This window comes from Astatotilapia calliptera, chromosome 8 (genome assembly GCF_964374335.1).
Source record: "Astatotilapia calliptera chromosome 8, fAstCal68.1, whole genome shotgun sequence".
Taxonomy (NCBI): Eukaryota; Metazoa; Chordata; class Actinopteri; order Cichliformes; family Cichlidae; genus Astatotilapia; species Astatotilapia calliptera.
The window spans coordinates 28,406,938-28,434,038 of NC_137429.1; the positions used below are offsets into that span (position 1 = coordinate 28,406,938).

The window sequence follows — 27,101 nt, forward strand, 5'->3', positions numbered from 1 at the left end:
TTACTCCTCGCCCTCCTTTAGCAGTAATGATATCTGTAACAAATGTAGCATATTTGCAGCTCTGGAGGCCAGGATTACTGAATTGGAGACTCAGCTTCGCACCCTTCATTCACCCATAGCTAGCCAGGCCCCTGTAGCTGGTGCAGCCGAAGATAGCGTAGGCCCCGCTAGCTGTTCCCCGGCAGACCCCAAGCAGCTGGGGAAAGAGGGCTGCTTTCCCTGGGTCAACACACCTGAATCAAATGATTAGTTCATTACCAGCCTTCTGGAGAACTACAAGGCATGTTGAGGAGGTAATTTAGCCATTTGAATCAGCTGTGTTGGATCAAGGATGCATCTAAAACCGGCAGGACACCGGCCCTCGAGGCCTGGAGTTGCCCACCCCTGATGTAGGGTCTACCTTACAATATACAGGGAGTGCAGAATTATTAGGCAAGTTGTATTTTTGAGGAATAATTTTATTATTGAACAACAACAATGTTCTCAATGAACCCAAAAAACTCATTAATATCAAAGCTGAATGTTTTTGGAAGTAGTTTTTAGTTTGTTTTTAGTTTTAGCTATTTTAGGGGGATATCTGTGTGTGCAGGTGACTATTACTGTGCATAATTATTAGGCAACTTAACAAAAAACAAATATATACCCATTTCAATTATTTATTTTTACCAGTGACACCAATATAACATCTCCACATTCACAAATATACATTTCTGACATTCAAAAACAAAACAAAAACAAATCAGCGACCAATATAGCCACCTTTCTTTGCAAGGACACTCAAAAGCCTGCCATCCATGGATTCTGTCAGTGTTTTGATCTGTTCACCATCAACATTGCGTGCAGCAGCAACCACAGCCTCCCAGACACTGTTCAGAGAGGTGTACTGTTTTCCCTCCTTGTAAATCTCACATTTGATGATGGACCACAGGTTCTCAATGGGGTTCAGATCAGGTGAACAAGGAGGCCATGTCATTAGTTTTTCTTCTTTTATACCCTTTCTTGCCAGCCACGCTGTGGAGTACTTGGACACGTGTGATGGAGCATTGTCCTGCATGAAAATCATGTTTTTCTTGAAGGATGCAGACTTCTTCCTGTACCACTGCTTGAAGAAGGTGTCTTCCAGAAACTGGCAGTAGGACTGGGAGTTGAGCTTGACTCCATCCTCAACCCGAAAAGGCCCCACAAGCTCATCTTTGATGATACCAGCCCAAACCAGTACCTCCACCTTGCTGGCGTCTGAGTCGGACTGGAGCTCTCTGCCCTTTACCAATCCAGCCACGGGCCCATCCATCTGGCCCATCAAGACTCACTCTCATTTCATCAGTCCATAAAACCTTAGAAAAACCAGTCTTGAGATATTTCTTGGCCCAGTCTTGACGTTTCAGCTTGTGTATCTTGTTCAGTGGTGGTCGTCTTTCAGCCTTTCTTACCTTGGCCATGTCTCTGAGTATTGCACACCTTGTGCTTTTGGGCACTCCAGTGATGTTGCAGCTCTGAAATATGGCCAAACTGGTGGCAAGTGGCATCTTGGCAGCTGCACGCTTGACTTTTCTCAGTTCATGGGCAGTTATTTTGCGCCTTGGTTTTTCCACACGCTTCTTGCGACCCTGTTGACTATTTTGAATGAAACGCTTGATTGTTCGATGATCACTGTTGTGTTTACATACACTGCTAAGATGGTGAAGGGTTGCTTACAAGGGGGACTGAATATGAACATATACTCAGTTACCAGTAGGGGGCTCTGTGACTAAGGATGATGGAAGGAGAGAAGAAGTGAAGTGTATGGTGAGATATAAAATGGCGAACTACTGCTGAATATATACGTTCCATTACAAACCAAGCCGTCTCCGTTCTTCTGTCAAAACACCACAAATTGGCGACGAGGATGAGTGCATCAGTTCCGAGTCCACCATCTTTTCTTCCACATGTGGGTGAGCCGCCGATTCCATTTACTACATGGCGGAAAATATTCGACAATTACATGCTAGTAATCAATGCCACGGGAGACGCATGGCCGGATGCTAGGAAACGCGCTGTTTTGCTACACTGCTTGGGCCCGGAGGGACAGCGGTTATTCTACACGTTACCGGAGCAAGGTGATACATATGCTGACGCCATGAGCGCACTGGAGAAGCACTTTGTGCCGAACGTGAATGTCATGGCGTGCCGTCATACATTCAGACAGCGTATTCAACGAGCGGATGAGACTGTTTCTCAGTATGTGGTGGCTCTGAGAGCATTAGCTTCATCTTGTAACTTTGGACAAATGGAAAGTGAAATGATAAGAGATCAGTTGATCTCCAATGCTCATCTCAGCGCTGTGAAAGACAAACTGTTACTGGAGGATGAACTCACACTGGATAAGGCTCTAACTATTGCGAGCCAGGTAGAAGCAGCAGTCAAAAACGCTACTCTACTCTCCACACCCAGCTCGTGTCCGACCGCGCCTGTTCAGACAGTCGACGCGGAAAATTCCCACTCTCACCAGAGGAGAGGACCTCGCCCCGCTAAAGGCTGCACTCCAGACCAACGCAAACGGGGAGGTTCAAAGCAGCAGCAGCGGAAGTGCTTCAGGTGTGGTTCTCACAAGCACTTAGCTAATGATAAAAACTGCCCGGCTGCTTCTTCAAAATGCAATAACTGCGGGAAAAAGGGACATTTTGCCAAGGTATGTAAGTCGTCAGTCAGTGAAGTGAGAGAAGTAGTGGTTCCAGAATTGGCAGTACTGTGCGTGCAAGATGCTAAAATGATGGCAGCTATTCAAGATAAGCTTACCTGCACTGTCGACATTGAAACTGTACAAGGTGGCTCTAAGACAGTAGAGCTGATAGTAGACACTGGAGCTTCTGTGTCTATTCTGCCAGAAACTATCTACAGACAGTATTTTGCAGACTGTTCACTGGTGCGACCTAAAGTCAAACTAGTTACTTATGCTAAAGATGAGTTGGCTGTGATGGGTTGTCTGCCTGCATCAGTTGCACTGCATGCACAGAATGAAAAAGTTCCTGCTTCCTTCTACATTGTCAAAGCTGGTTCCCCACTATTAGGCCTCGACCTCATTAGAGCACTGAACGTCTGCATCGTCGGAGGCAAAGTGGACCGTATTCAGGATGAAACTGCAGATGAGCCGGATTCGTCTAACCAGAAGTCTGCTGTGTACAATGTTGATCCTATTCCACCAGCTCAACTTGGATGTGTTAAAGGGTTCATCCATAAAGTACAGGTAAACAACAATGTGCGGCCTGTACGCCAAAAGCTGAGACGCCTGCCATTAAGTGTACGTACAGAGGTGTCAGCAGAACTCTCTCGCTTACTCAAAGCTGGCATAATTGAAAGGATCGATGCAGCTGAGTGGGTGAGTCCTTTGGTCGTGGCCAGAAAGCGAAAAAAGGAGTTGAGACTGTGTGTTGACCTTCGTGAACCCAATAAGAGCATTATTGCTGACTGCCATCCTCTTCCTCATATGGAGGATCTGTTTTCTGACTTGGCAGGTGCCACTCACTACAGCCAGATTGACCTCAGCTCAGCATACCACCAATTACCTTTGCATCCGGAGAGCCGCAAGCTGACTGCTTTCATCACTCATGAGGGACTGTTCCAGTTCACACGTGTCCCATTTGGCCTAGCATCAGCACCTTCGGCGTTCCAGAAAATGATGCAAACGGTCCTGAAAGATCTGCCTGGTGTTCGCAACTACTTGGATGACATCATCGTCTACGGAACATCAAAGGAGGTGCATGATACACGCCTGCAAGCTGTTCTCCAACGTCTCAGAGATGTCGGCCTGCAGATTAATGCTGGGAAAAGTTCCTTCTGCCAGTCACACATCACATTCCTGGGCCATGTAATCTCAAAGGAAGGCCTACGTCCAAGCCAACATCACCTTACTGCTATTGCCGAGGCTCCTGCTCCAAAGGATATGGCTGCATTGCGCTCGTTCCTGGGTTTGTCATCCTGGTTCAGTAAATTTATTCCAGATTATGCTACACTGGTGGAACCACTGCGACAGTTGCTGAAAACAGACATCAAAGTTGAACTCCAGTGGAACGAGGCAGCGCGTGAGAGCTTCAGTGACCTGAAAAAACTCCTTCTGGAAAGTCCCGCACTTGCCGTCTATGACCCTGACTTACCTGCTTTTATCACCACAGACACATCAGACTATGGGCTAGGCGCTGTGTTGACACAGTTACACCCAGATCAAGTGGAGCGGGTTGTGGCGTTCGCCTCCCGAACACTGTCTCCTGCTGAAAGAAAGTACTCCACCACAGAAAAGGAGGCGTTAGCCTGTGTCTGGGCGGTGGAAAGATGGCGTACATATGTATGGGGCCGCAGATTCACACTTCGTACTGACCACCAAGCTCTTACTACCCTTCTCATCACCAAAGGTATGAACAGAGCGGGCATGAGAATCGCACGATGGTCTGCAAGGCTGATGTGTTTTCAGTATGATGTGCAGTACCGTCCTGGTGTTCAGAATGTCATCGCAGACTGCCTCTCACGGGTTCCCCTGATGTACTCCAGCACTGACATTGATGCTGAAAAAGACCTTCTCTTGGAGATAGCTGAAGTTTCTCCTCTCTTGACAGCGACACCGTTGACGGATTTTAAAGCTGAATGTGAGGACTGCCCTGACCTTTCTCTGCTGCAACAGGTTATCCGCTCAGGTTGGCCTAAGGTGAAAAGGTCTCTCCCACCTGAGATACAGCCGTATTTCCTGGTGCGACATGAACTTGCTGTGGAATCACCGTTGGTTTTCCGGGGGACACGTCTGGTGGTCCCAAGGTCCCTGCGGGAAAAGGTGATATGCCTCGCACACGAAGGTCACCAGGGCATAGTTCGCACAAAGCAGCAGCTCAGAGAGCTTTACTGGTGGCCATGCATGGATACTCAAGTCCATGCGATTCTGTCATCGTGCTCAGTCTGTCAATTGTGTGACAAAACGGCCAAAACTGCTCCTGCTCCCTTACAGCCGGTTCAGTTTCCAGATGGTCCCTTTCAGCATGTGGCCGTTGACATTGTTGGACCTTTTGACCGCGGGTCGCAGGACTGCAGGTTTGCCATCACACTGGTCGATTACTTCAGCAAATGGCCAGAAGTAGCCTTTACTTCATCAGCTACTACAGACACTGTGATTAGGTTCTTGTCTTCAGTTTTTGCACGGGAGGGAAACCCTTGTGAGCTTATCACAGATAATGGACCACAATTCACTTCATCTGCCTTTGCTGATTTCCTGAAGGAAAGGGGCATCAAGCACATCAGAACAAGTGTGTATCACCCTCAAGCGAACGGGTGTGTTGAAAGATTCAACAGAGTGCTGAAGGACTGTGTTCAGGCTGCACAGGTGTCCCAGAAGCTGTGGAAGCCCGCCGTGACAGAGATGCTACAGAATTACCGTGCTACAGCTCATGCAACGACTGGAGCAGCTCCGTTCCAGCTTCTCAGAGGGAGACCCATGAGAACAAAGCTAAATGTCCTGCCGTTTCCCAAAGACACAGGACAGTATGACCAATGCAGGGCCAGAGTCTCTCACCAGCAACGTAAGAGTAAACGCTACACTGATGCAAAGAGGGGGGCAAAACCTCCCCAGCTTGTGGTCGGTGACAGGGTGCGGATACGTAAACCTTTCCGAGTGGGGAAGGGAGAGAGACAGTTCACTGATCCACTGTCAGTGCAGCAACAGACTGGACTGAGCACCTTCATCTTGAGTGATGGAAAGAGATGGAATGCAGCCCGTCTCTCACTCTGCCGCGCAGAGAATGCTGAGCCGTTGCAGGCTGGTGACGAGGTTGAAAATAACACAAGAGAAACTCCTAAAAGACCTTCTGTTCCTAACAGACCGAGACAGTTACCAGCTTGGACCAAGGATTATGTTATGAAATGAGTTTAAAAAAAAAAAATGAAAAGAAAAAAAAGTGAAAAAAACACGCTTGAGCTGTTGGGTGCTAATGTTAAGTTCCATACTGCTAGTTCTGAGGTCCAAGTATAATAGAGGATTGATTTACTGTGATTTATTTGTGAGTTTTGTGACTTAAGGTTGTTAAGTTACTACAGTAACCTTAACGGTACAAGTATTCATTATAAAGGACTATTTAGGCACCATAACAAGATTGTATGTTAAGATCACGGGTATAGTTCAAACACCCAGTAATGTTATAAGTGAAATAGGTATTGAAAATGCTGTCTGGTTGCAAAGTTTACTACTGATAATGTTCTGTGCAAATAGTAATGTTGCCATGCTAAGTAAGTAATACTGAGGTAGTAGAATTCTGTGAGAATGAGGAGAGATGTTGTGTTTACATACACTGCTAAGATGGTGAAGGGTTGCTTACAAGGGGGACTGAATATGAACATATACTCAGTTACCAGTAGGGGGCTCTGTGACTAAGGATGATGGAAGGAGAGAAGAAGTGAAGTGTATGGTGAGATGTAAAATGGCGAACTACTGCTGAATATATACGTTCCATTACAAACCAAGCCGTCTCCGTTCTTCTGTCGAAACACCACAATCACGCTTCAGAAGCTTTGCAATTTTGAGACTGCTGCATCCCTCTGCAAGATATCTCACTATTTTTGACTTTTCTGAGCCTGTCAAGTCCTTCTTTTGACCCATTTTGCCAAAGGAAAGGACGTTGCCTAATAATTATGCACACCTGATATAGGGTGTTGATGTCATTAGACCACACCCCTTCTCATTACAGAGATGCACATCACCTAATATGCTTAATTGGTAGTAGGCTTTCGAGCCTATACAGCTTGGAGTAAGACAACATGCATGAAGAGGATGATGTGGACAAAATACTCATTTGCCTAATAATTCTGCACTCCCTGTAAAGCGCCTTGAGGCGACTGTTGTTGTGATTTGGCGCTATATAAATAAAATTGAATTGAATTGAAGAATTCGCTTCCTCCTTTAAATGTGAGACACCTAGCTCAACAGAAGGAGCATCATCATCACAAACATCAGGATCAGTCAGGATATTTAACTCAACTAATTTTTCTAAGATAGTACTCATAATTTTTTTCTTCACCGGAATATGAAAGTGGGCTTCAATGCTCAACAAGTCATCCTTACGACACAACTCCACTTTCTCATAACTTGGAGCATGAATGAAATCTTGTAAATCAAAACCAATACTTAAATACAAGGCACTATACAACATTGTATCAAACAAACGAGTTGTCCACAGCTCTGGAAAAGAGATCCTGGATGAGCCCCCACTTGTGTTACGCCTCCTCATTGACAGGAGGGGGTAACACAACAACTCCAATAAGTCAGTATAAGTGTTGTAGCAGATTAGAGTTATTTGTGAGAAATACGTAATTTCCCAAAAAACAGTATAATAACTATAATTCAGAATAATGGCATTTTACTAAAGTTCACATGCGTGTGAAGGCAGACAGACACACACACACAATGGAAAAATCAGGAAACATGGAACAGTACACAAACGACAGTGTCTCCAGGGTACCTTAAAAAGGAATGAGCATGACTATAAGCAGCCTATGTCGATCATTATGCAAAAATTAACTATGAGCCAGAATTTTCTTCTTTTTGTTAAAACTTTTTTTTTCATTTATATTCAACTTACTCTTAGCTGCTGTGTGATTTCTCTACAAGTAGAGAGTAGCCATACTTGGGTAGTATATACACCCTGTTTGACTCCAATGTCACGTGGTTTACCTTACTGCGACTCCTGGCAAATAGCTCCACCACTTCTGTCCTAAACTGGTCGTGGTTCTTATTCAGGAAATGATGAACCTAAAAGATGGTTACATTATTTTTTTAAATTAAACATTAATACGCACACTGTATATAACAGGGTGGTCAATACCTGATAAGTGACAGGTCCAGCATAGTGGTAAATAGTGAAGACTGGCAAAGGGTTCCTGGGCTTGGCATAGTAGGGGCTGTTTCCATGATGGTAGTGGCACTTCTGGAGGAATGTGTGGTCAGTGGCCTGTCAGGGACATACCCCCACAACCATCCCAGAAGAACAATTATGCTTTACTTTAAAGTTAAAACAACAACAACACAGAGATGTAGAGAAAAAGGAAAAAGCACTAGAGATTGTGTACAAAAGATAGGAGCACCTTGAAACATGAAGCTAATGTGAATGCCTTTTTACCTGGATTCTTTTTAACAGTCACCAGGGCAACTGCTCTGGTTGCAAAAAACTATCCCACAATTCACTGGTTATTCCAGGCAATTCTGTGGAATCTCTGCAGAGGCCCCTTTACAGCAGTGTTGATTGTATTAGCGTGCACCTCTTGCTTGCACACACTGTGCAAGCTAGCACCGGACAAAACAGTTATGAAGATAGCACTGTATGTGCTATATGTCATGTATCTTGTAGCCTTGTAGCCTGTTGCACTTGTAACTTGTTGTTGTTGTCACATTTAATTTGAATGGATTAGAATATTAATTTATGTTCCATATTACAGTTTGCAATATTATTATATAATTTTTGCATAATTGAGTTTATTATATAATTAAATGCTTCATTATTATTTTTCTCAGAATTTTATGTGTTATATTTAAGTTGCTTACTATGCCACGCTGTGAGAAGTAATTTTATTTCATACCTGGCTTTATTTACATTGGGATGTTTTTAAGAGTAACAAGCTCCTTCTTCCTCTTTCACCATGAATTGCAATGTGTCCACCAGACTTACATACCTCACTAGATGTGAGTGGGATGTGACTGGTTCTGTTTTGGTTAAGTCCTAAGTAGTCGTGATTTTGAACTGTTGTAGTCCTGTTTAATACTGGATCAGTTCTGGATTGGATTTAGGCCTGGAGACTAGTGGCTAGGCCACTGCAGAACCTTGATATCCTTCTTACAGGATAACCACTCCTTGGTTATCCTGGCTGTGTGCTTTGGGTCATTGTCAGTTGGAAGACCCAGCACGACCCATCTTCAATGCTCTGACCGACAGAAGGAGGTTGTGGCTCAAAATCTCACAATACATGGCCCCATTCATCCTCTCCTTAATACAGTGCAGTCACCCTGTCCCCTTCACTGAAAAGCACCCCCAAAGGATGATGTCATCCTTCTTTTTCCTCCAAACACAGCGAGTGAAGTTGAGACCAAAAAGTTCTATTTTGGTCTCATCTGACCACATGACTTTCTCCCAGAAGGGCCCTGGACATGTGATGACTTGAGAGGGGAACCTTCCATGCAAAGCATGACTTCAGCTGTGTCAAAACCACCCGGGGGATTAATAAAGTTTTATTTCATCTAATCTAATCTAATAACTTTAATGTCAGCCAAACCGATTTACTCACAAACAAATAAAATACTGAAAAAAGCCCAACAATAACATTTTTAGGTTATCTACGTGACTATATATTATGTTTAACTTGAGTAGCGAAAGACTGCAAAGAGCTGAAAATGATGTGCCGGGAGTTTCGTCGAGCCATTCTCGGCGGCTCCAGTGACCCTCAAGCTCCTGGCTAGCTATCGAGCTGGTGGGTAGCAGACGTCTCCGAAAATGTCGGAACACTTTTGCAAATGTGTGATATCTTGGTGAACCGAGCAGATATTTGAAGTTTACGTAGCTACATTCTCACCTGAAAATATGTTAAAACTTTATTTTGTGACCCAGAAAGAGTAATAAGAGTAATATTAAAAACTTAGTAGCAGCCGCCATTGTTGAAGACTGGAATTGGCTGGGCCGCGCTATGAATTCTGGGATATGGTGGACCACGAAGGACACACCCAACCCATCCTTCAAATTCGGGGAAAAGGAGGAGACATTTGTCGGCTGCATTCGGAGGAGCCTACGAATTTGGACAGCCTTCGTCACGTTGCTGTGACGTAATCGGCCTACAAATGCGGCCTCAGGACGATGCAGCCCATGAATTTGGACACTCCCATGACAGCGTAGTGTTCTACCGACACTGACCTTTGACACCGTGGTCCCAGTTCTCTTCATGTCATTGACCAGCTCCTCCAGTGCAGTTCTGGGCAGATTCCTCACCTTTCTAATCATCAGTGATACCCCAAAAGGTGAGATCTTCCATGGAGCCCCAGTCCGAGGGAGACTGACAGTCGTCTTTAGCCTCTTCCATTTTCTAACAATTGCACCAACAGTTGATATATTTTCACCAAGCTGCTTGGCAATTGCCACGTAGCCCTTTGCAGCCTTGTGGAGGTCCACAATTTTGTCTCTGATGTCTTTTGACAGCTCTTTGGTCTTGCCCATCGTAGTAGTTGGAGTCTGACTGACTGTTGGGTGGACAGGTGTCTTTAAAGAGCTCAGACAGTGGGGGGCGCTCGTGTGCAGCTATGGAGTAGACGTGTTTTCTGTGCTCTCCGTGCCTTCTCACTCATAAAGTTGCACTTTAAGTTTATTTCTAGCTGGGTAGTTTTAAAATCTGTTTCGCGGACTGTCGGAGCCGATCTTTTGTCATCATGCCGAAGAAAGATGAGAGCCAGAGGGATACGTCCAAGGCGAGCCAGTCGGCGGCAGGTAATGATGCCATATTAGCGGCTATCGCTAACCATGGAGCTGAGCTTTCCAAAATAACCTCGCTCGTGGACGGGTTGAAGAAGTCTGTTGAGGGCCGTCTCGATGCAATTGATGCAACGCTAACTTCTCTCCAGAAGAAATATCGTGGTCGTGTCCAAATTCATGGGCTACATTCTCCCGAGGACCCGGCCTTCGCGGTCTACGTGGGCCGGGTCCTCAGAAGATCGGGTAGGCCGGAAGTAAACGGCCGTGAAATTGGACGGTCTAGCCTTCTGATTAGCGTCACCGCTGTCTCGGTGGAGTTTAATAAACTCAGCCGTCTGCTCCTTGCTGTCTAAAATATAACAGGACACTGGAGTAAACTCTCGGCCATCTCACACTTCTGTTTAATCAGTTTTCTGTTTGACGTTTAGTCAGCTGTGTAAAAACCAAGGAGGAACCCACCCGGGGGATTAATAAAGTTTTATTTTATCTAATCTAATAACTTTAATCTCAGCCAAACCAATTTACTCACGAACAAACAAAACACTGAAAAAAAGCCCAACAATAACATTTTTAGGTTGTCTAAGTGACTTATATATTACGTTTGTCACGGCCGGGCGGGTTACACACAGTAATTCGGCGTGCCCGTGTGGCGTGTTGGCTAGACCCAAGCGCGGCGAAGGCTAGCGGTGGGTTTGGAGCAGGCACGCAGTTATTCTAGTAACGATCAGTGCACGAAGCGTGGCTTCGGAAGAGGTCGTTACCGACAGAGAGCGAGCGGAGCCGGGAAGAGAAAAAGGATTGAAGGGATAATCACTCACGGTTGCTGAATCAGGCGGAGACTGACGTCGGCAGAGTTTCGGAGCTCCTGACACGAAGAGAATGATGTCTGGCGTCTCTCTTTTAACCCCGGCCCCGTGATCAGCTGATCACAGCTGATCACCGGCTGACAACGTTTAACCCGAGCAGCGAAAGTCCGCGGTGATCTGAAAATGATGTGCCGGGAGTTGTGCCATTCTCGGCCGCATCAGTAACCCTCGAGCTCCCGGCTAGCTATCGAGCTGGTGGGTAGCAGACGTCTCCGAAAACGTCGAAGCACTTTAGCAAAGATGCGATATCTTGATAAACCGAGCAGATATTTGATGTTTACACAGCTACTTTCTCGCCTGAAAATATGTTAAAAGTTTATTTTGTGACCCAGAAAGATTAATAAGAGTAATTTTAAAACTTAGTAGCGGCCGCCATTAGCCGGAAACTGGAGCTTGGCTGGGCCGCGCTATGAATTCTGGGATATGGTGGGCCACGAAGGACACACCCGACCCATCCTTCAAATTCGGAAAAAGGAGCACGCATTTGTCGGCTGCATTCGGAGGGGTCTACGAATTTGGACAGCCTTCGGCGCGTCGCTGTGACGTAATCGGTCTACAAATGCGGCCTCAGGAGAATGCAGCCCATGAATTTGGACACGACACATGAGTCTGAGCGCCGGTTTGAAGACCTTGATGAAGCTATGTCCGCTAACGATAGCCGATTAGCAGCGCTGGAAGCATCGTGCAAAGAGCTACAGGTGGTTAACACTCTCCTCAAAGCTAAGATCAGCGATCTGGAGGGGCGCTCTTGCCGACTCAACGTGAGGATTGCTGGAGTTAAGGAAGGGGATGAGAAAGGCAGCCCTACCGACTTCGTTGCTAACCTACTTCCAGAGCTTTTGGGTCGTGAGAACTTCAGCAGGCCGATAAAAATAGACCGAGCCCACCGTAGCCTGAGACCGAAGCCACAGCCCAATGAACGGCCACGTGTCATCATCGCTAAAGTCCACAACAACCGTGATGTGTTTGACATACTATGACTCAGCAGGCAAAGGTCTCCTTTGCTGTACCGCGGAGACAGAGTTTCCATTTTTCCTGATTACACTGCGGAGGTCTCGGCGCAGCGGCAGGCCTTTGGTGGTGTGAGGAAGCGGCTGATCGACGCCGGTGCTAAGTGCTCTCTTCGCTTTCCCGCAAAGCTCCATGTCGAATATAACAACACATCGAAGACTTTTATGTCGCTGGAGGAAGCTGCACGGTTTGCTGACTCCATTGGCTCTGCAAATGAATAATAATTCACAAGTGACTTACTAATTTCACGACATGTTTACATATTTGCGCATTTTCTGCAGTAATGTTCTCTACCCAGCTATGTTGAATGTTTTGATCCAACATCTTTGTCCTCAGCTGATCAATGCGCAATATCAAGGTTTTTTTGGTTTGCATACTGTGATTTACATACTGTAGAGTACATGTCTTTCCCGCACTGAAACGGTGTACAGTGCCTATTTTGCCTATTGGGTTTTGCTTCTACAGTATTTGTGTTACGTTGTGATATTGGGAATATGCACATGTTTCTGTATGCTCTGTCTCATTTCTGCATATTTGCAGTTTTGTTGCAACGGTTAAAGTTTTATGTCCATCTAGATATTTGAGTTGGATCTTTCGTACTTGGTGCACAATTTTGTTTTTCAGGTTTGTTAAATAGATTATATGTGGGGCGCACGGGGCTCCATGGTATTTTTTTTTGAGTATTAGCGTTCAGTCAGGCTGGCCTTGGTCCCGGCTGCCTCCCTGTTGGATATTGGGGGTGTTCCGCTATCTTTTTTTCTGCGGTTTGTGGGGTGGGTGGGGGTGGGAGGGGGGGGTCTACATGTTTCTAAATATGTGTCGTTTTTGTTTTTTGATGTAAGTGCCAGCTCTTTATTTGTCAAACCTCAAAGCCTTCATTTTGTCCTTTCACATCGTCGTACACCATCCACTCACTTAAGCTGGGGATGAGCCACATCACTTTTACGACCTGGAATTGTCGGGGTATGGGCAAAGCTCTTAAACGTGGTAAAGTATTTTCGCATTTAAAATCTCTGTCTTCTGATATAATTTTTTTACAGGAGACCCATATCCAACCTTCAGAGCAGAGGCGATTAAGATCGGTATGGGTGTCACAGGTGTACCAGTCCGCCTTTTCTTCCAGGGCGAGAGGGGTTGCCATTCTTGTTCGCAGAACTATTTCTTTTATATTCAAAACTCAGATATGTGATCCAGGTGGGAGGTTCATACTTGTTACAGGTACAGTCAACTCCACCCCTGTAGTCCTCTTGAACATCTATGCCCCTAATTTTGACAACCCTGACTTCTTTAGTAAAATATTCAATCTTGTCTCACAATACAATGACCATAATATCATTATCGGTGGTGATTTTAATTGTTATTTCGATCCATTGTTGGATAGGTCCTCTGCGTCCCTGGCCCCAACCTTGAGAGCTGTTTCTGTACTCAATACTCTTACTAAATCTTTGGACTTGGTTGACATTTGGAGGCACCAGCATCCGTTAGAAAAGCAATACTCTTTCTTCTCCCCTGTCCATGGCAGTTTCAGTAGAATTGACTATTTTCTTATTGATTCCAGGCTTATTTCGAAAGTGGTTAGTTCCACTTATCACAGTATTTTAGTTTCGGACCACGCACCTCTCTCAACGGTAATTGACTTCAACCTACATACCCCCTAATACAATTGGAAATTTAACCCCTCTTTATATCTAAATAACTCTTTTACGGTTTACCTATCTACTAAAATCGCAGAATTTTTACAATTTAATGATAATGGTGCAGTTTCAGACTCGGTTTTGTGGGAGTCCTTTAAAGTCGTTATTAGAGGTCATATTATTGCTTATCAAGCTTCTCAGAAGAGGGACAAACTCAGGCTGCGTACTAATATTGAGGCAGAGCTGGCTGTGTTGGAGGAGAAGTATCGCGATACCGGGGCTGCTGACACACTTAATACCATTCTCAAATTGAAATATGACTACAACCACATGTTGGGGGAGCAGGTCATGAATTGTATTTGTCGATTAAAACAGAAGCATTTTGAGCTTGGTGAAAAGGCTGACAAGGTGCTTTCCAGACAGCTGAAGGGCATTCAAGCTGAAAGGGCAATACACAGAATTCTCTCTGCAACTGGCCAGTTGCTGTCTGATCACAAGCAGATAAATGACAGATTTCGCAGTTTTTATTGTCAGTTATACACATCTAGTACCATGGCCACAGTTGCTGAAATCACCAATTTTCTTAATGCTTTAGACATCCCGACTCTTCCTGAGGCTGCACGGGGCTTACTCGATGCAGACTTTACGCTGGAGGAAATTAGAAATGCAATCTGCTCCTTTCCTAATGGAAAAGCTTGTGGTCCGGACGGTTTCGGGATAGAGCTTTATAAGACACATATTGACGTTATCGCTCCCCTGCTACTTCGGATGGTAAATTGCGCAGTGTTAAACGGCTCATTCCCTCATTCTTTCTACGATGCCCATATATGTCTCCTCCTGAAAAAAGACAGAGACGAAACTAATGTTTCTTCCTATCGTCCCCTAAGTCTTCTCAACTCGGACCAAAAGATAATTGCTAAAGTCCTAACCAACCGGTTAAATAAGCATATAGGCTCTATAATTCATCCAGACCAATCTGGTTTTATCCCCAATAGATTCTCTTTTTCTAATACTAGATGTCTCTTAAATGCGATGTACTCAACGACACTGCCCAATTCTGCGGTGATTTCACTCGATGCCCAGCAGGCTTTTGACCAGGTGGAATGGATTTATTTGTTTGCTACTCTTGAAAAATTTGGTTTTGGGTCGAATTTTTTGAATATGATTAAGTTGCTTTACGCTTGCCCTCGTTCCTCGGTCCTTACCAACCATGAGAGGTCGCTCCCGTTCCTCTTACACCGTGGGACAAGGCAGGGTTGTTGCCTCTCTCCAATGCTTTTTGCTTTAGCTCTTGAGCCGTTGGCCATTGCCATCAGAGCCAATTCCCATATCTCTGGTATAAATTGTGGCACGTCAGAGTACACCATCGGTCTGTATGCAGATGATATCATATTGGCTCTTTCAGATTTAAAGATCTCCCTTCCTCCACTTCTTAAGCTGATTGACAGCTTTGGCCACCTATCAGGGTTCACCATAAATTGGAAGAAGTCTGTTCTTATGCCGCTGTCGTCTGGTCTGGGCCCTGATTTCCTGTCTAGTTTGCCCTTTAAGGTCTCCCAGGATTATTTTTCATACCTGGGTATTAACATCCCTAGGAACTCAAAACTCCTCTTCAGGCTTAATTATTCGGTTCTAACTGATGAGCTCAAGTGTATGATAGATAGGTGGAAACTTCTCCCACTTTCAATGATTGGCCGTATCAATATAATCAAAATGATTGTGCTCCCTAAATTCATGTACCTATTCCAGAACGTTCCTATTTTTCTCAGGTCTTCCTTTTTCAAAGTGTTGGATGCCATTATCATGCCTTTTGTTTGGGCCTACAAGCCCCCCCGCATCTCGAAGTCTCACTTGCAAAAGCCCTCGGACGAGGGTGGTCTGGGCCTTCCAGTTTTCAGACATTATTACTGGGCCTGTAATGCCAGAGCCTGGGTCTTCTGGAATCTGTCTGTTGGTGATACTGTGGGATGCAGGTCCAGCCCTAAATGGCTCGAATTGGAGCTTAGCACTGCTATCGACCACACTGGAGCATCCTTGCCAGCTATCTTATTTTCAAAATCGGTTATTAAAAGTGCATGTGATGACTTTATTCTTTGCAACTCCATAAAAATATTGAATCAAATTAAGAGAATCTTGAACCTCCCGGTAGTGTCAACTTTTGCCCCGATCTGCCACAATCCTAGCTTTACGCCTAGTACAATGGATGCTGCTTTCAAACAATGGCCTGTCAAAGGGTTAATTGCTATAAAGGATCTTTATATTGACAATCATTTTGCCTCTTTTGCTCAGCTTCAGACAAAGTACAATCTCCCTACAAGTCATTTTTTTCGGTACTTACAAATTAGGAATTATGTCAAGCAAGCATTCTCAAATTTAGATACCATCCCCATACAGCATGTCTTTTACAATATGATGAACGAACCTCCCACCTCAAAACACTTAATTTCTCGGCTTGTCAACCTTTTTTCTTCGGCAGCCCCCTCTTGCCATATTAAAGAGGCTTGGACAAGGGACACTGGTTTGGTTATCTCTGACGATCTATGGGCTGAAGTGTTAAGTCGGATAAAACTATGCTCTGTTAACGCCCGGCTTCAGTTAATTCAATTTAAGGTTGTCCATAGACTGCACTATTCCAAAACCAAATTGAACAAGATTTTTCCTAACGTTTCCCCCAAATGTGATAAATGTAAACTTGTGGACGGTACTCTTGGCCATCTTTTTTGGTCCTGTTCTACGCTTACAGCCTTTTGGACTAGTATTTTTAGTTTCTTTAGCACTGTTTATGATAGGCAACTGTATCCTGACTGTCTTATGGTGATCCTGGGCTGCTCCGACGACTCCTTGGCACTTCCCTTTGCTGTTCAACAGGCCCTCATGTTTGGTATGGTGATTGCCAAACGTCTGATTCTGGGGGAGTGGAAATCTGCCTCCCCTCCCTGCTTCAAGAGGTGGCTCGAGGAGATGGTCTCCTGTCTATACCTGGAAGAAATTCGGTTCTCTACGTCTGATTCCATGGAGAAGTTCAGGAAGATATGGGGGCCCTTTATAGACCACATTAAGAAGGACAGTCCACGCCCTGGGTCCTGACCACGTTGTTTTAACTGCTTGCATTCTGAGCTGTTGCCCATAACTGTTTTTGCATGATTGTTATCAGCTCCTCCTAGCGATCTTTGGATTTGATCTTGTGGATTGGACTCACTAGATTGTGAGTTGTTTGACATGTATACCAGTTGCTTTGTTTGCTTCTCTGCTGTTTTTAATAAGTGCTGGCCATGTACCCTGTTGTGTGGTTTGTTGCTCTGTTTTGTTTTTTTGTTTGTTTGTTTTTTGGTTGTTATTGTCTTTATTGTCTGTGTTCTTCTGTCCCGCTGTTTGTGAATGTGTAAAAAAATTTTGAAACTTGCATAAATAAATACATTAAAAAAAAAAGAAAAAAAAAAAGATGCAAAACCTGTATGCATGTCGTGGTCCTAATATCGGTTGGCTTTGTTGATCCCGTTTGTGTTTTGAGTGTAACAGCCCTCTCCCTTGGCCAGTTCCCGCTGTGTTTTTCCCCATGTGTCCCTGTGAGTTGTCTTGCAAGTTCCTGGTAGGCGGGGTTAATCAGTGCAACTGAAAGCACCTGACCAGTCTCCTTGAAGCATTTAAGAGCTGACTGTTTCAGCTCTTCTCCATTCAGGGAGACAATTCATTGTGTTATTTGTTCGGTCAGCTTTGGCCTGATTGTTTTAGATTTTATTCTATACAACATCAGGCATTCTTAGCATTCAATAACCCATCCAGATACTGATACACCAAGAACACTGATTAGCAAACCTCATGGAGTACTACAGTTTTCTACTTTATTTGGTTAATAATTTTGTACGTTTTGGTCCAAGTGGTGTCTTTTTAATTATTTGTCATGACCCTCAGGCTGGACTCTGACACTAAGTTCTTCATTTCCTCATGCCAACTGTATTGCCCTGTCTCAGTTTTCAGGGTTTTTTTTGGTTACTTCCTGTTATTAATGTTAAAGTCCTTATTCCCCATGGAAGTGCATCAGTGCCTATGGAATTGGCAACTTGCACATCTGAAAGGGCGCTATGAAAGCTGCAAAGTATATGCAGGTCCAGACGATGTCTTTTTCAGGGAAGGCTTTGCATATAAGAACAGTAGAAGAGTCTGGCTGCTAAAATTACTTGCCTGCAATCATAAAATGAAAATAGTGCATTTTCTCAGTTTAAATAGTTAATGTGTTGTCTATGTTCTGTTGTAAATAAAATATGGATTTGTGAGATAAAAAAAAAAAAAAAAAAAAAAAGAGCTCAGACAGTGGCTACTAATTTAGATTAATAAGTGGAGTAGGAGTGGACTTTTGAAAGACATATTAACAGGTCTTTGAGAGCCAGAATTCTTGCTGATTGCCAGGTTGTAAAGTACTTATGTGCAGCAGTGCAATATAAATAAATTCTTTAAAAATCAAACAAATAATTCTTGAATTTTTTTTAAATGCTGTCTCTCACAATGGGAATGCACCTACAATGTGAATTTCACACCCCTCCATGATTTCTAAGTGGGAGAAATTGCAAAATCGCAGGGTGTTCAAATACTTATGTTCCTCACTGTAAACCTCTAATTCAGACACAGACCATTTGTAAAAACAGTACAAGTGTGGACCGTGGAAGCCACCACAGCCCTACAGGACTGTTTTGACCACACGGTTTTGGGTATATGTGCAGAAGGATCAGACTTGGAGGGCCACACATCTGCCATACTCTCATACAACTTTTGTACTGAGAGTGTAACAACAACAAAGACTGTTAAAGTGTTCCCAAAACAGAAGCCATGTCTCAACAGCGAGGTGTGATCTCTATTAAGAGCATGTGACAATGCCTTCAAATCAGGAGATCAACAAGCCTACAAAGAGGCACGCCAATCTCTGCTAAAGGGCTGAAAAAAGCCAAGCACAAATGCAAACAGCATATCGAGGAACATTTCTGTCATGGAACGGACATATTATAGTTGTTTAGAAGTGTTACTACCACCTAGTGGTAACTAAGCAGGATGTCTTTTTTTGTAGAGGAAGTGGACTACAGGAAGTAGTGTGCTCTTCTGCTGCTGCAGTGAAAAAAATTGTAATCTGATGGCAATCTCTGCAATCCTGGTGTTAAAGTCCACAATATCGGCTTCATCCGTAAGTTCCTATACATATAATGTGTATTAGTAACTATTTTGGGTTAAATCATATGGAGGCAGGTATTTTTTCAGCAGATGCTTCATTTGTGGTCATGTATCTTTCACTAGAGCAATGTTATTCTCCAGTGTAATGGAACATGTCTTCATTGTGTATTTTGTATTCCTTTTTTTTGTACAGTTTTATAAAAAAAAGAGAGAGAGAGAGAGTTTATTTTCATTATTAAATCCTGCCAAACACAACAAGCGGCCTGTTTCTTGGAGGATGAAGTGCTGGGAATAAAGAATGTTAAGCTAGCTGTATAGCTGAAATTACTTTGCCTGCAACAAAATTTAGTGAGGACAGCATAATTTCAACAAAACAACTCCAGAAACTAGTGGCAGGGGATCAAGACACTTACTGGCTACACAGATAATCGCACACAAACAAACTCTCCGGATATCACCTTACCCGACACCCTAAACCAGTTCTTTGCTCGCTTTGAGCAAACTAAACAGTGATACCAGTAGCAGGAGGGACAATATCCCCATCCAGCTGGAGCAGCATCAGGTCAGAACCACACTGTGCAGAGTCAATGCGAGGAAAGCAGCTTGTCCAGACAGTGTAGCAGGAAGAGTGCTTAAAGCATGTGCAGACCAACTAGCAGAGGTTTTCACCACCATCTTCAACCTCTCACTGCTACAGTCTGTAGTACCACCCTGCTTTAAGTCAGCCACCATCGTTCCAGTGCCCAAGAAGAACACGGTGAGCTGCTTGAATGACTATCATCCAATTGCTTTAACACCAATAATCGCCAACATTTTTTGAGAAACTTATCATGTCACACATTAAGGCTGTCATTCCTGCAGACCTCAATTCATACCAGTTTGCATACAGGGCAAACAGGTCAACAGAGGTTGACATAACAGTTCTTCACACAACCCTCACACATCTGGACAGTAGTAACAGTTATATGAGGATGCTGTTTGTGGACTTCAGATCCTCCGTCAACACAGTTCAACCCTGCAAACTGGACACTGGACTTCCTGAGTGACAGACCCCGGGACGTCAGGATGGGAGAGCACACCTCCTCCACCCTCAATCTGAACGTAGGCATCCCACAGGGGTGTGTCTTCAGTCCCCTCTTATACTCATTTTTTACCCATGACTGTTCTCCAATTCACACCAGTAGCACCATTATAACATTTGCTGATGACACTACTATCATAGGATAGTCGAGAACAACAGTGATTCAGTCTGCAGAGAGGCGGTTCAGCACCTGGGCAACAACAATAACCTATATCTGAACACAGCCAAGACCAAGGAGATGATAATTGACTTGAGGAGAACCAAGCGATTGGAGCACTCTACCCTCTACATCGATGAGGAAGAGGTAGAAAGGGTAGAAAGCTTCAAGTTCCTCGTGGTCTCGGCCAACCTTACCTGGTCCACCTCAAAAACAGCTAATTAACTTCCACCACTCCACCATCAATAGCCTTCTGACCTACTGCTGTACACTCTGGTTTAACTGCTCTACCATGGAGGACAAGAAAAAACTGCAGCGGTAGCTGAGGGCGGCAGAGTGGGCAATAGGCACTGCACTAACCTTCCTCAGAGACTTTTATACTGGCAGACTTCAGCGGAAAGCCGGTATCATCATCAAGGACCCCTTACACCCTGGACACTCACTTTTTTCCCTCCTTCCCTCTGGTAAATTGCTACAGGTCGATCAGGTCAACAAACAGACGCAATAAACGTTTTTACCCACAGGCTGTCAAACATGCCTAACCTCCACCCTGATTGAAGGTTAACTGAGCTGTTAACCTTTTTGGATATTTTCACTGTATTTATAAATAACATTCCCACCTATTTATAAACCGTACTTATTATAGTATAATGCAACCTCTAGTCTTTACCTCTTAATCAGTGTGCACTACCACTGATTACATTGCACCTTATATTAAACTGATCACTTGCTCCTTGGACCTGATTCTTTATATTACACCTTACAGCTTATATAACTTGTATACAACTTGTCTATATCTGTGTGTGTGTGTGTGTGTGTGTGTGTGTGTGTGTGTGTGTGTGTACCTGCGGGAGGCAGGTCTGGTCATCCAGTATCCGGAGGATGCCATGTGGCTTGGAGGAGATTAGCTCCAGACAGGAGTGGAAGTGCTTAAGTGGTACATGATGCCAATGGATGTGTTCTGCACTGTACTCCTCCTGCAGGACACAGACACAGTGATACAAACTGACGTCAATTAAATGGCATGAAAACATTTATAAAAGATGCTCACCATGCTCACACATAAAAAGTTACAAATCCTGATTTTATTTTTAAAAAACATCAGGAACTAATTTCTGCTACATGGATGGCTGCCAATCCCTTGCTCCACTCTCACTGGTGAATAAAACCCCGAGATAAACCCATGCACTTGAGGCAACAACCTCTTCCAAGAGTTGAAGTTCGCATTCAACCCTTTTCTAGCTAAGAACCATGTTCTTGAACTTGAAGGTGCTCATTCCCCCTCCTCTACACTTTGGCTGCAAACCTTGTCAGAGAAAGCTGGGGGTCACCACCTGAAGAAGCCAACAGTACCACATTATCTTCTGAAATTCTTTGGGCCAACAACATGAAGAGCCTCCACCACTTGGCTATGCCTAAATATTTTGTCAATAAAAATTATGAATGTAATCAGTGACAAAGGGCAGTCCTGGCAGAGCCCAACACTCACCAAAAAAAATCCTATTTAATGCCAGCATTACAGACTATTCTCTTTCTGCAGATGTACAGGGTCCAAATAGCCTGTAATAATGGGCCAGACATCCCATACTCTTCCAGCAAACCCTATTGGACACTCCTCACCCCGGCAAATTGGTCCCAGGTGAGAGGCTAGACAAAGAGCAAATCGTACAACCCATCTATGATGTTGTAGGTAAAGCTCTTAAATTTTAAAGGCAAATCTTTTTTTTCTCCCAAAAGGTCAACTGAATTTAAATGTTACATTAAGTTGAAGCATTCAGCAAGTCTTGTGAAATATCTACCAGGGATTGGGGATTTTCTTTTTCCTTTTTTCTTTTGTAGTAATTCAATAATTTAATCAAGTTATAGCATATTATTATGATATTTCTAAATAATTTATTCAGAATACGTAGAACCCGCTTGTAATGGGTGACTCTGATGGTTGATAATTCATGGGCAGTATACAATACACTCACCTGTTCCTGAGTGATTACTGCCTTGTTGACAAAATGCTGCAGATGCTCATTGGCAAAGTTGATACACAGCTGCTCAAAGCTGTTCACTCCCAGGTTCTGCATAAGATCACAGGACCATTGTGAATTTATCTGCACAAGAATATGCTTAATTACTTGCACGTTTCCAGACCAAAGTCCAAACTGGACACTTACCTCAAATCCATAAATGTCAACTATGCCCACGGTGCTGTCCATTTCTGTGGGACTCAGCCATTCATTAATCTGCTCCACCAACCAGTCAAAAAGAACAGAATACAAGGCTTTAGCAATGGCATCTCTAGAGAGGAGAAAAGAAAGGAAAACAGAGATAAAAGTCACTTTACTGCTCTCAGATAGACTGACAAAAAAATTCAAGGCTATAGAATTGAAAGAAGTGGGTTTCAACCATGGATGGTATATTAAAAGAAAAACTACTTTTGAGTGAAATTATAGGAAAGATATTGTAATTTTTGAAGCTAGACCCACATCTTGATAGAGTTTAAATATATCTCTGTTCTCAGTTGCAAACATTTTGTCCAGATCTGTGCCCACATTGAAAGACCAAATTATCCTATAAACAGAAACTTAAATTAGTGATGTATAAACACCCTTGCATAAATACTAAATAGACTCAATGCGTCACTTTGCTTTACCTTGGTGATTGAAACTAAGATGGAATGCTTACGAAAATAAATAAATAAAATTAAAAAATATAAAAAGTGATTTCCCCCCCTGTTATAACATCAATTAACTCTTTGGAAAGCTGAGTTCAATTTCTCCAGCTACACCCAGGCCAGACTCCTGGAGTAGTCCAAAAGATCCTTAAAAGCCTAGACATCATGCCGCGATCCAAGGAAATTCAGGAACAAACGAGAAACAAAGTAATTGAGATCTCTCCATTTAGAAAACGTTATAAAGCCATTTCTAAAGCTGTGGGACTCCAGTGAATCAGTGAGAGACACTATCCATAAATGGCAAAAACATTGAACAGTGGGTGAGTCTTCCCAGGAGTGGCTGGCCAACCAAAATTATCCCAAAACCGCAGTGACCACTCATCCAAGAGGTCACAAAAGACCCCAGAACAAACTCCAAAGAGCTGCAGGCCTCAGTTGCCTCACTTAAAGTCAGTGTTCATGACTCCACCATAAGAAAGAGACTGGGTAAAAAAATGGCCTAAGACATTTGGGAAAATACTCTGTGGACTGATGAGACAAAAGTTTAATTTTTGTGCCATTACATTGGCAGGGACCAACAGTAAAATATGGTGGTGGTAGTGTGATGGTCTGGGGCTGTTTTGCTGCTCAGAAACTGGAAGACTTGCTGTGGTAAATGGAACGATGAGTTCTGCTGTCTACCAAAGCATTCCGAAGGAGCATGTCCGGACATCTGTTCATGACCTCAAGTTGAAGTGTACTTGGGTTCTGCAGCTGGACAAGAATCTAAAACACATCAGCAAGTCCACCTTTGAATGGCTTTTGAAAAAAAAAAGAAGACTAGTCAAAGTCCTGACCTGAATCCAATTAAGATTCTGTGGCATGACCTTAAATAGGTGGTAATGTTTGAAAACCCTCCAATGTTGCTGAATTACAACAATTCTGCAATGACGAGTCTGCCAAAATTCCTCCACAGTGCTGTTCAAGACTCATTAGTTATCATAAAAACTTGATTGCAGTTGTTGCTGCTAAAGGATGCCCAACCAGTTATTATGTTTAGGAAGCAATCACTTTTTTACCATGTAGGTCATGGGATGTTCACCTATCATGACCATTGTCCCTAGTCGTTACCAGACGTACTAGTCATTTAATCCAATTGTTTTACATTTTAATTGATACCCAATGCTAGTAAATTTTCATGTCCTAATGTTATGCAGTCATCGGCCATCAGATGCAGCATCGTTGTTGAGAAATGCATTAATTTGGTGATCTCAGCTTGATCTTTTTGTTAACACTAATATTCTTAGTTCTCTAAGTATTATTGCTAGTTAAAGAAGAAAAAAATCAGATTGCTGATACAAGTGACAGAAAGGTGTAACATGGTGGACTAGTGTTCCCTGTATTAATTCATCTCCATGTTATTGTGTGACGTTGCACTGGTTTGGGAGTGGTTGTGTGTGTCACAATTGCGGTGAGCCAATGGCTGTAATGGAGTTGGACTAATAGGCAGGTGTAACTGATTGCACTGATATGCTAGTCTACTTCAATTCAATTCAATTCAATTTTATTTATATAGCGCCAAATCACAACAAAAGTCGCCTCAAGGCGCTTCATAGATACAGAGAAAAACCCAACAATCATATGACCCCCTATGAGCAGCACTTTGGCGACAGTGGGAAGGAAAAACTCCCTTTTAACAGGAAGAAACCTCCGGCAGAACCAGGCTCAGGGAGGGGCGGCCATCTGCTGCGACCGGTTGGGGTGAGAGAAGGAAGACAGGATAAAGACATGCTGTGGAAGAGAGACAGAGGTTAATAACAGATATGATTCAATGCAGAGAGGTCTGTTAACACATAGTGAGTGAGAAAGGTGACTGGAAAGGAAAAACTCAGTGCATCATGGGAATCCCCGGCAGCCTACATCTATTGCAGCATAACTAAGGGAGGATTCAGGGTCACCTGGTCCAGCCCTAACTATATGCTTTAGCAAAAAGGAAAGTTTGAAGCCTAATCTTGAAAGTAGAGATAGTGTCTGTCTCCCGAATCCAAACTGGAAGCTTGGCCCACTTATGGCCCACACGACAAAACACTGTCGTGTTACTTTGTCTCTCTGTGCAGGTATGTGATGTGATGAAATCTAGGATGACCTGATATGTTTGGGATGGATGGTTTGTTGCACTGAGAATTGTATAGTGAAACTGGTCAAAGGAGCTTGCAAAGAAAAGCGTCTGGACTTCTTTAAGTTGCTTGAAGACGTTTCACCTCTCATCCGAGAAGCTTCTTCAGTTCTAAGGTCAAATGGTGGATCATCAGGGGGTCCTTTTGTCCCTCTGTGGGGGGATACTCCCACTAGGTTTATATCTGGGACTCTCCACCATTTGACCTTAGAACTGAAGAAGCTTCTCGGATGAGAGGTGAAACGTCTTCAAGCAACTTAAAGAAGTCCAGACGCTTTTCTTTCCAAGCTCCTTTGACTACGATGACCTGGATGACTGAGAACCTTCACAGACATATAGTGAAACTGGTGTTACTTTGTCTCTCTGTGCAGGCCAGGGCCTATTATATGCTGCAGCCTAAAGGTAGTTAAGTTATGGAGGCTGGAGTGATTACTGGCTGTCCTCTTACAGGTTGGTGGGTCTTAGAGGACAACTGCTACCCCTGCTAAAGTGATCGACGTCTGGACTGTGTGTGGTTTTTTTGTACTTTGTACTCAAATGGGACACTGGACTGTTTTATCTTTTATTTTTGGATTACTAAATTAATAAATTATGCTGCTCCTCTATATCTAAAGGAGACAGTTGTCTCCTGGGTAAGGTGTTCCAACCAGGCATGCCCTTCTGGGAGAACACTAGTTAGACACAGTAGATGCTGGAGAGATTATATCTATCAGATGGCCTGAAAACGCTTTGATGTTCCCCAGGTGGGCTGGAGGAGAAAGGGAAGTCTTGGAGGAAGAAAATGGATGGATGATTTTATTCTTTATTACTGAAGAATGTGATCAATCATGAAGAAATAGCTTAGTTTTCGTACCTTGATTCTATGGCACTTTCCACAGACAGGGGGCAGTAGATCCTGTCATATGTGGTCTCCTGTGGACAAAAAATTAATCAATAAAAACAAGCTAGTGATTTGTGGTTTAATTTCTCAGGGTGTTTTCCAAGAACAGAGGTTACCCAGGTAGCGGTATTTCTGCTATTAATTGTGTCACTGCCTAGCTACCACATTTTGAATATGGCCTTCATTAATTGAGATGCTATTGCTTCTGTAAAACCTGGATATTATTATCCCTGGCAACAGACAGCAGACAATAAACTGAGTCACTTGATTCCCTTTTTTCCTGGAAACTCTTTGTGGGGGAGCTGTCATTTCATGTTGTAAAGGACTTTTGTATGTATATTGGAATAATTAGGCATCATATCCATTTCTGCTTCGTCTGGACCTACCTCAATCCGCTGGAGCTCAGAGTGAGCCTCAGCTGCTGTGCCAGACCCCCGTCGAGCTGCCTGTAAGCTCCGACTCATGGCCGTGATTGCTGATTCAGCTTGACCGGATGGCTCACCGGCCTCATTCGGGGCATGGTCTGCAGTGACACTGCAGGGGAGGCAGATGCACCTACATGGCATCCACAATCACACCTCGCCGTCTTAAAGTCTATGAACTCTAACTGTTGTGGTTGTTTTTGTCAAAAGGGTGAACTGCGAGCTGAAAAGCTTCAGCTGGTGTGTAAGCAGTCGTGAATAAAATGAATGTATGGATGGGTCTGCCGTGTGTTCTTTTCAGTGGTGCTGAAACCCATTATTGGGGCACGGCAGACCCAGGATTGGGCCAGCTAGGGAAGGAGCTGGCCTAAATGGACTGGTTCTTATATAGCACTTTTCTACTCTATCTACTCACTCACTCACTCTCACTCACTCTATCTACTCACTCAAAGCGCTTTACACAACTCATTCATTCACCCAATCACACCCATTCACACAAGCACTTTTCTATGTTTTTAGCGCTGTCTAACTAACATTCATACACACATTCACACTCCAATGGATGCATTGGAGAGCAACCTGGGGTTAGTATCTTGCCCAAGGATATTTGGCA

The 27,101-nt window shown here is 43.7% G+C and overlaps 1 protein-coding gene across 1 annotated transcript in view; it reads right to left on the bottom strand.

The window, feature by feature from the left end:
* The window catches only part of myo15b (myosin XVB), a 133,042-nt gene that overhangs the window by 76,580 nt on the left and 29,361 nt on the right, over positions 1 to 27,101 (bottom strand). The window contains exons 12-16 of the mRNA XM_080305252.1: positions 26,040 to 26,098; positions 22,340 to 22,655; positions 21,212 to 21,343; positions 7,833 to 7,958; positions 7,682 to 7,759 (exon numbers count right to left, since the gene is read on the bottom strand). Of these exons, the coding sequence (XP_080161378.1) occupies positions 7,682 to 7,759; positions 7,833 to 7,958; positions 21,212 to 21,343; positions 22,340 to 22,655; positions 26,040 to 26,098 (711 nt within the window). The remainder of the gene's footprint in view (positions 1 to 7,681; positions 7,760 to 7,832; positions 7,959 to 21,211; positions 21,344 to 22,339; positions 22,656 to 26,039; positions 26,099 to 27,101) is intronic.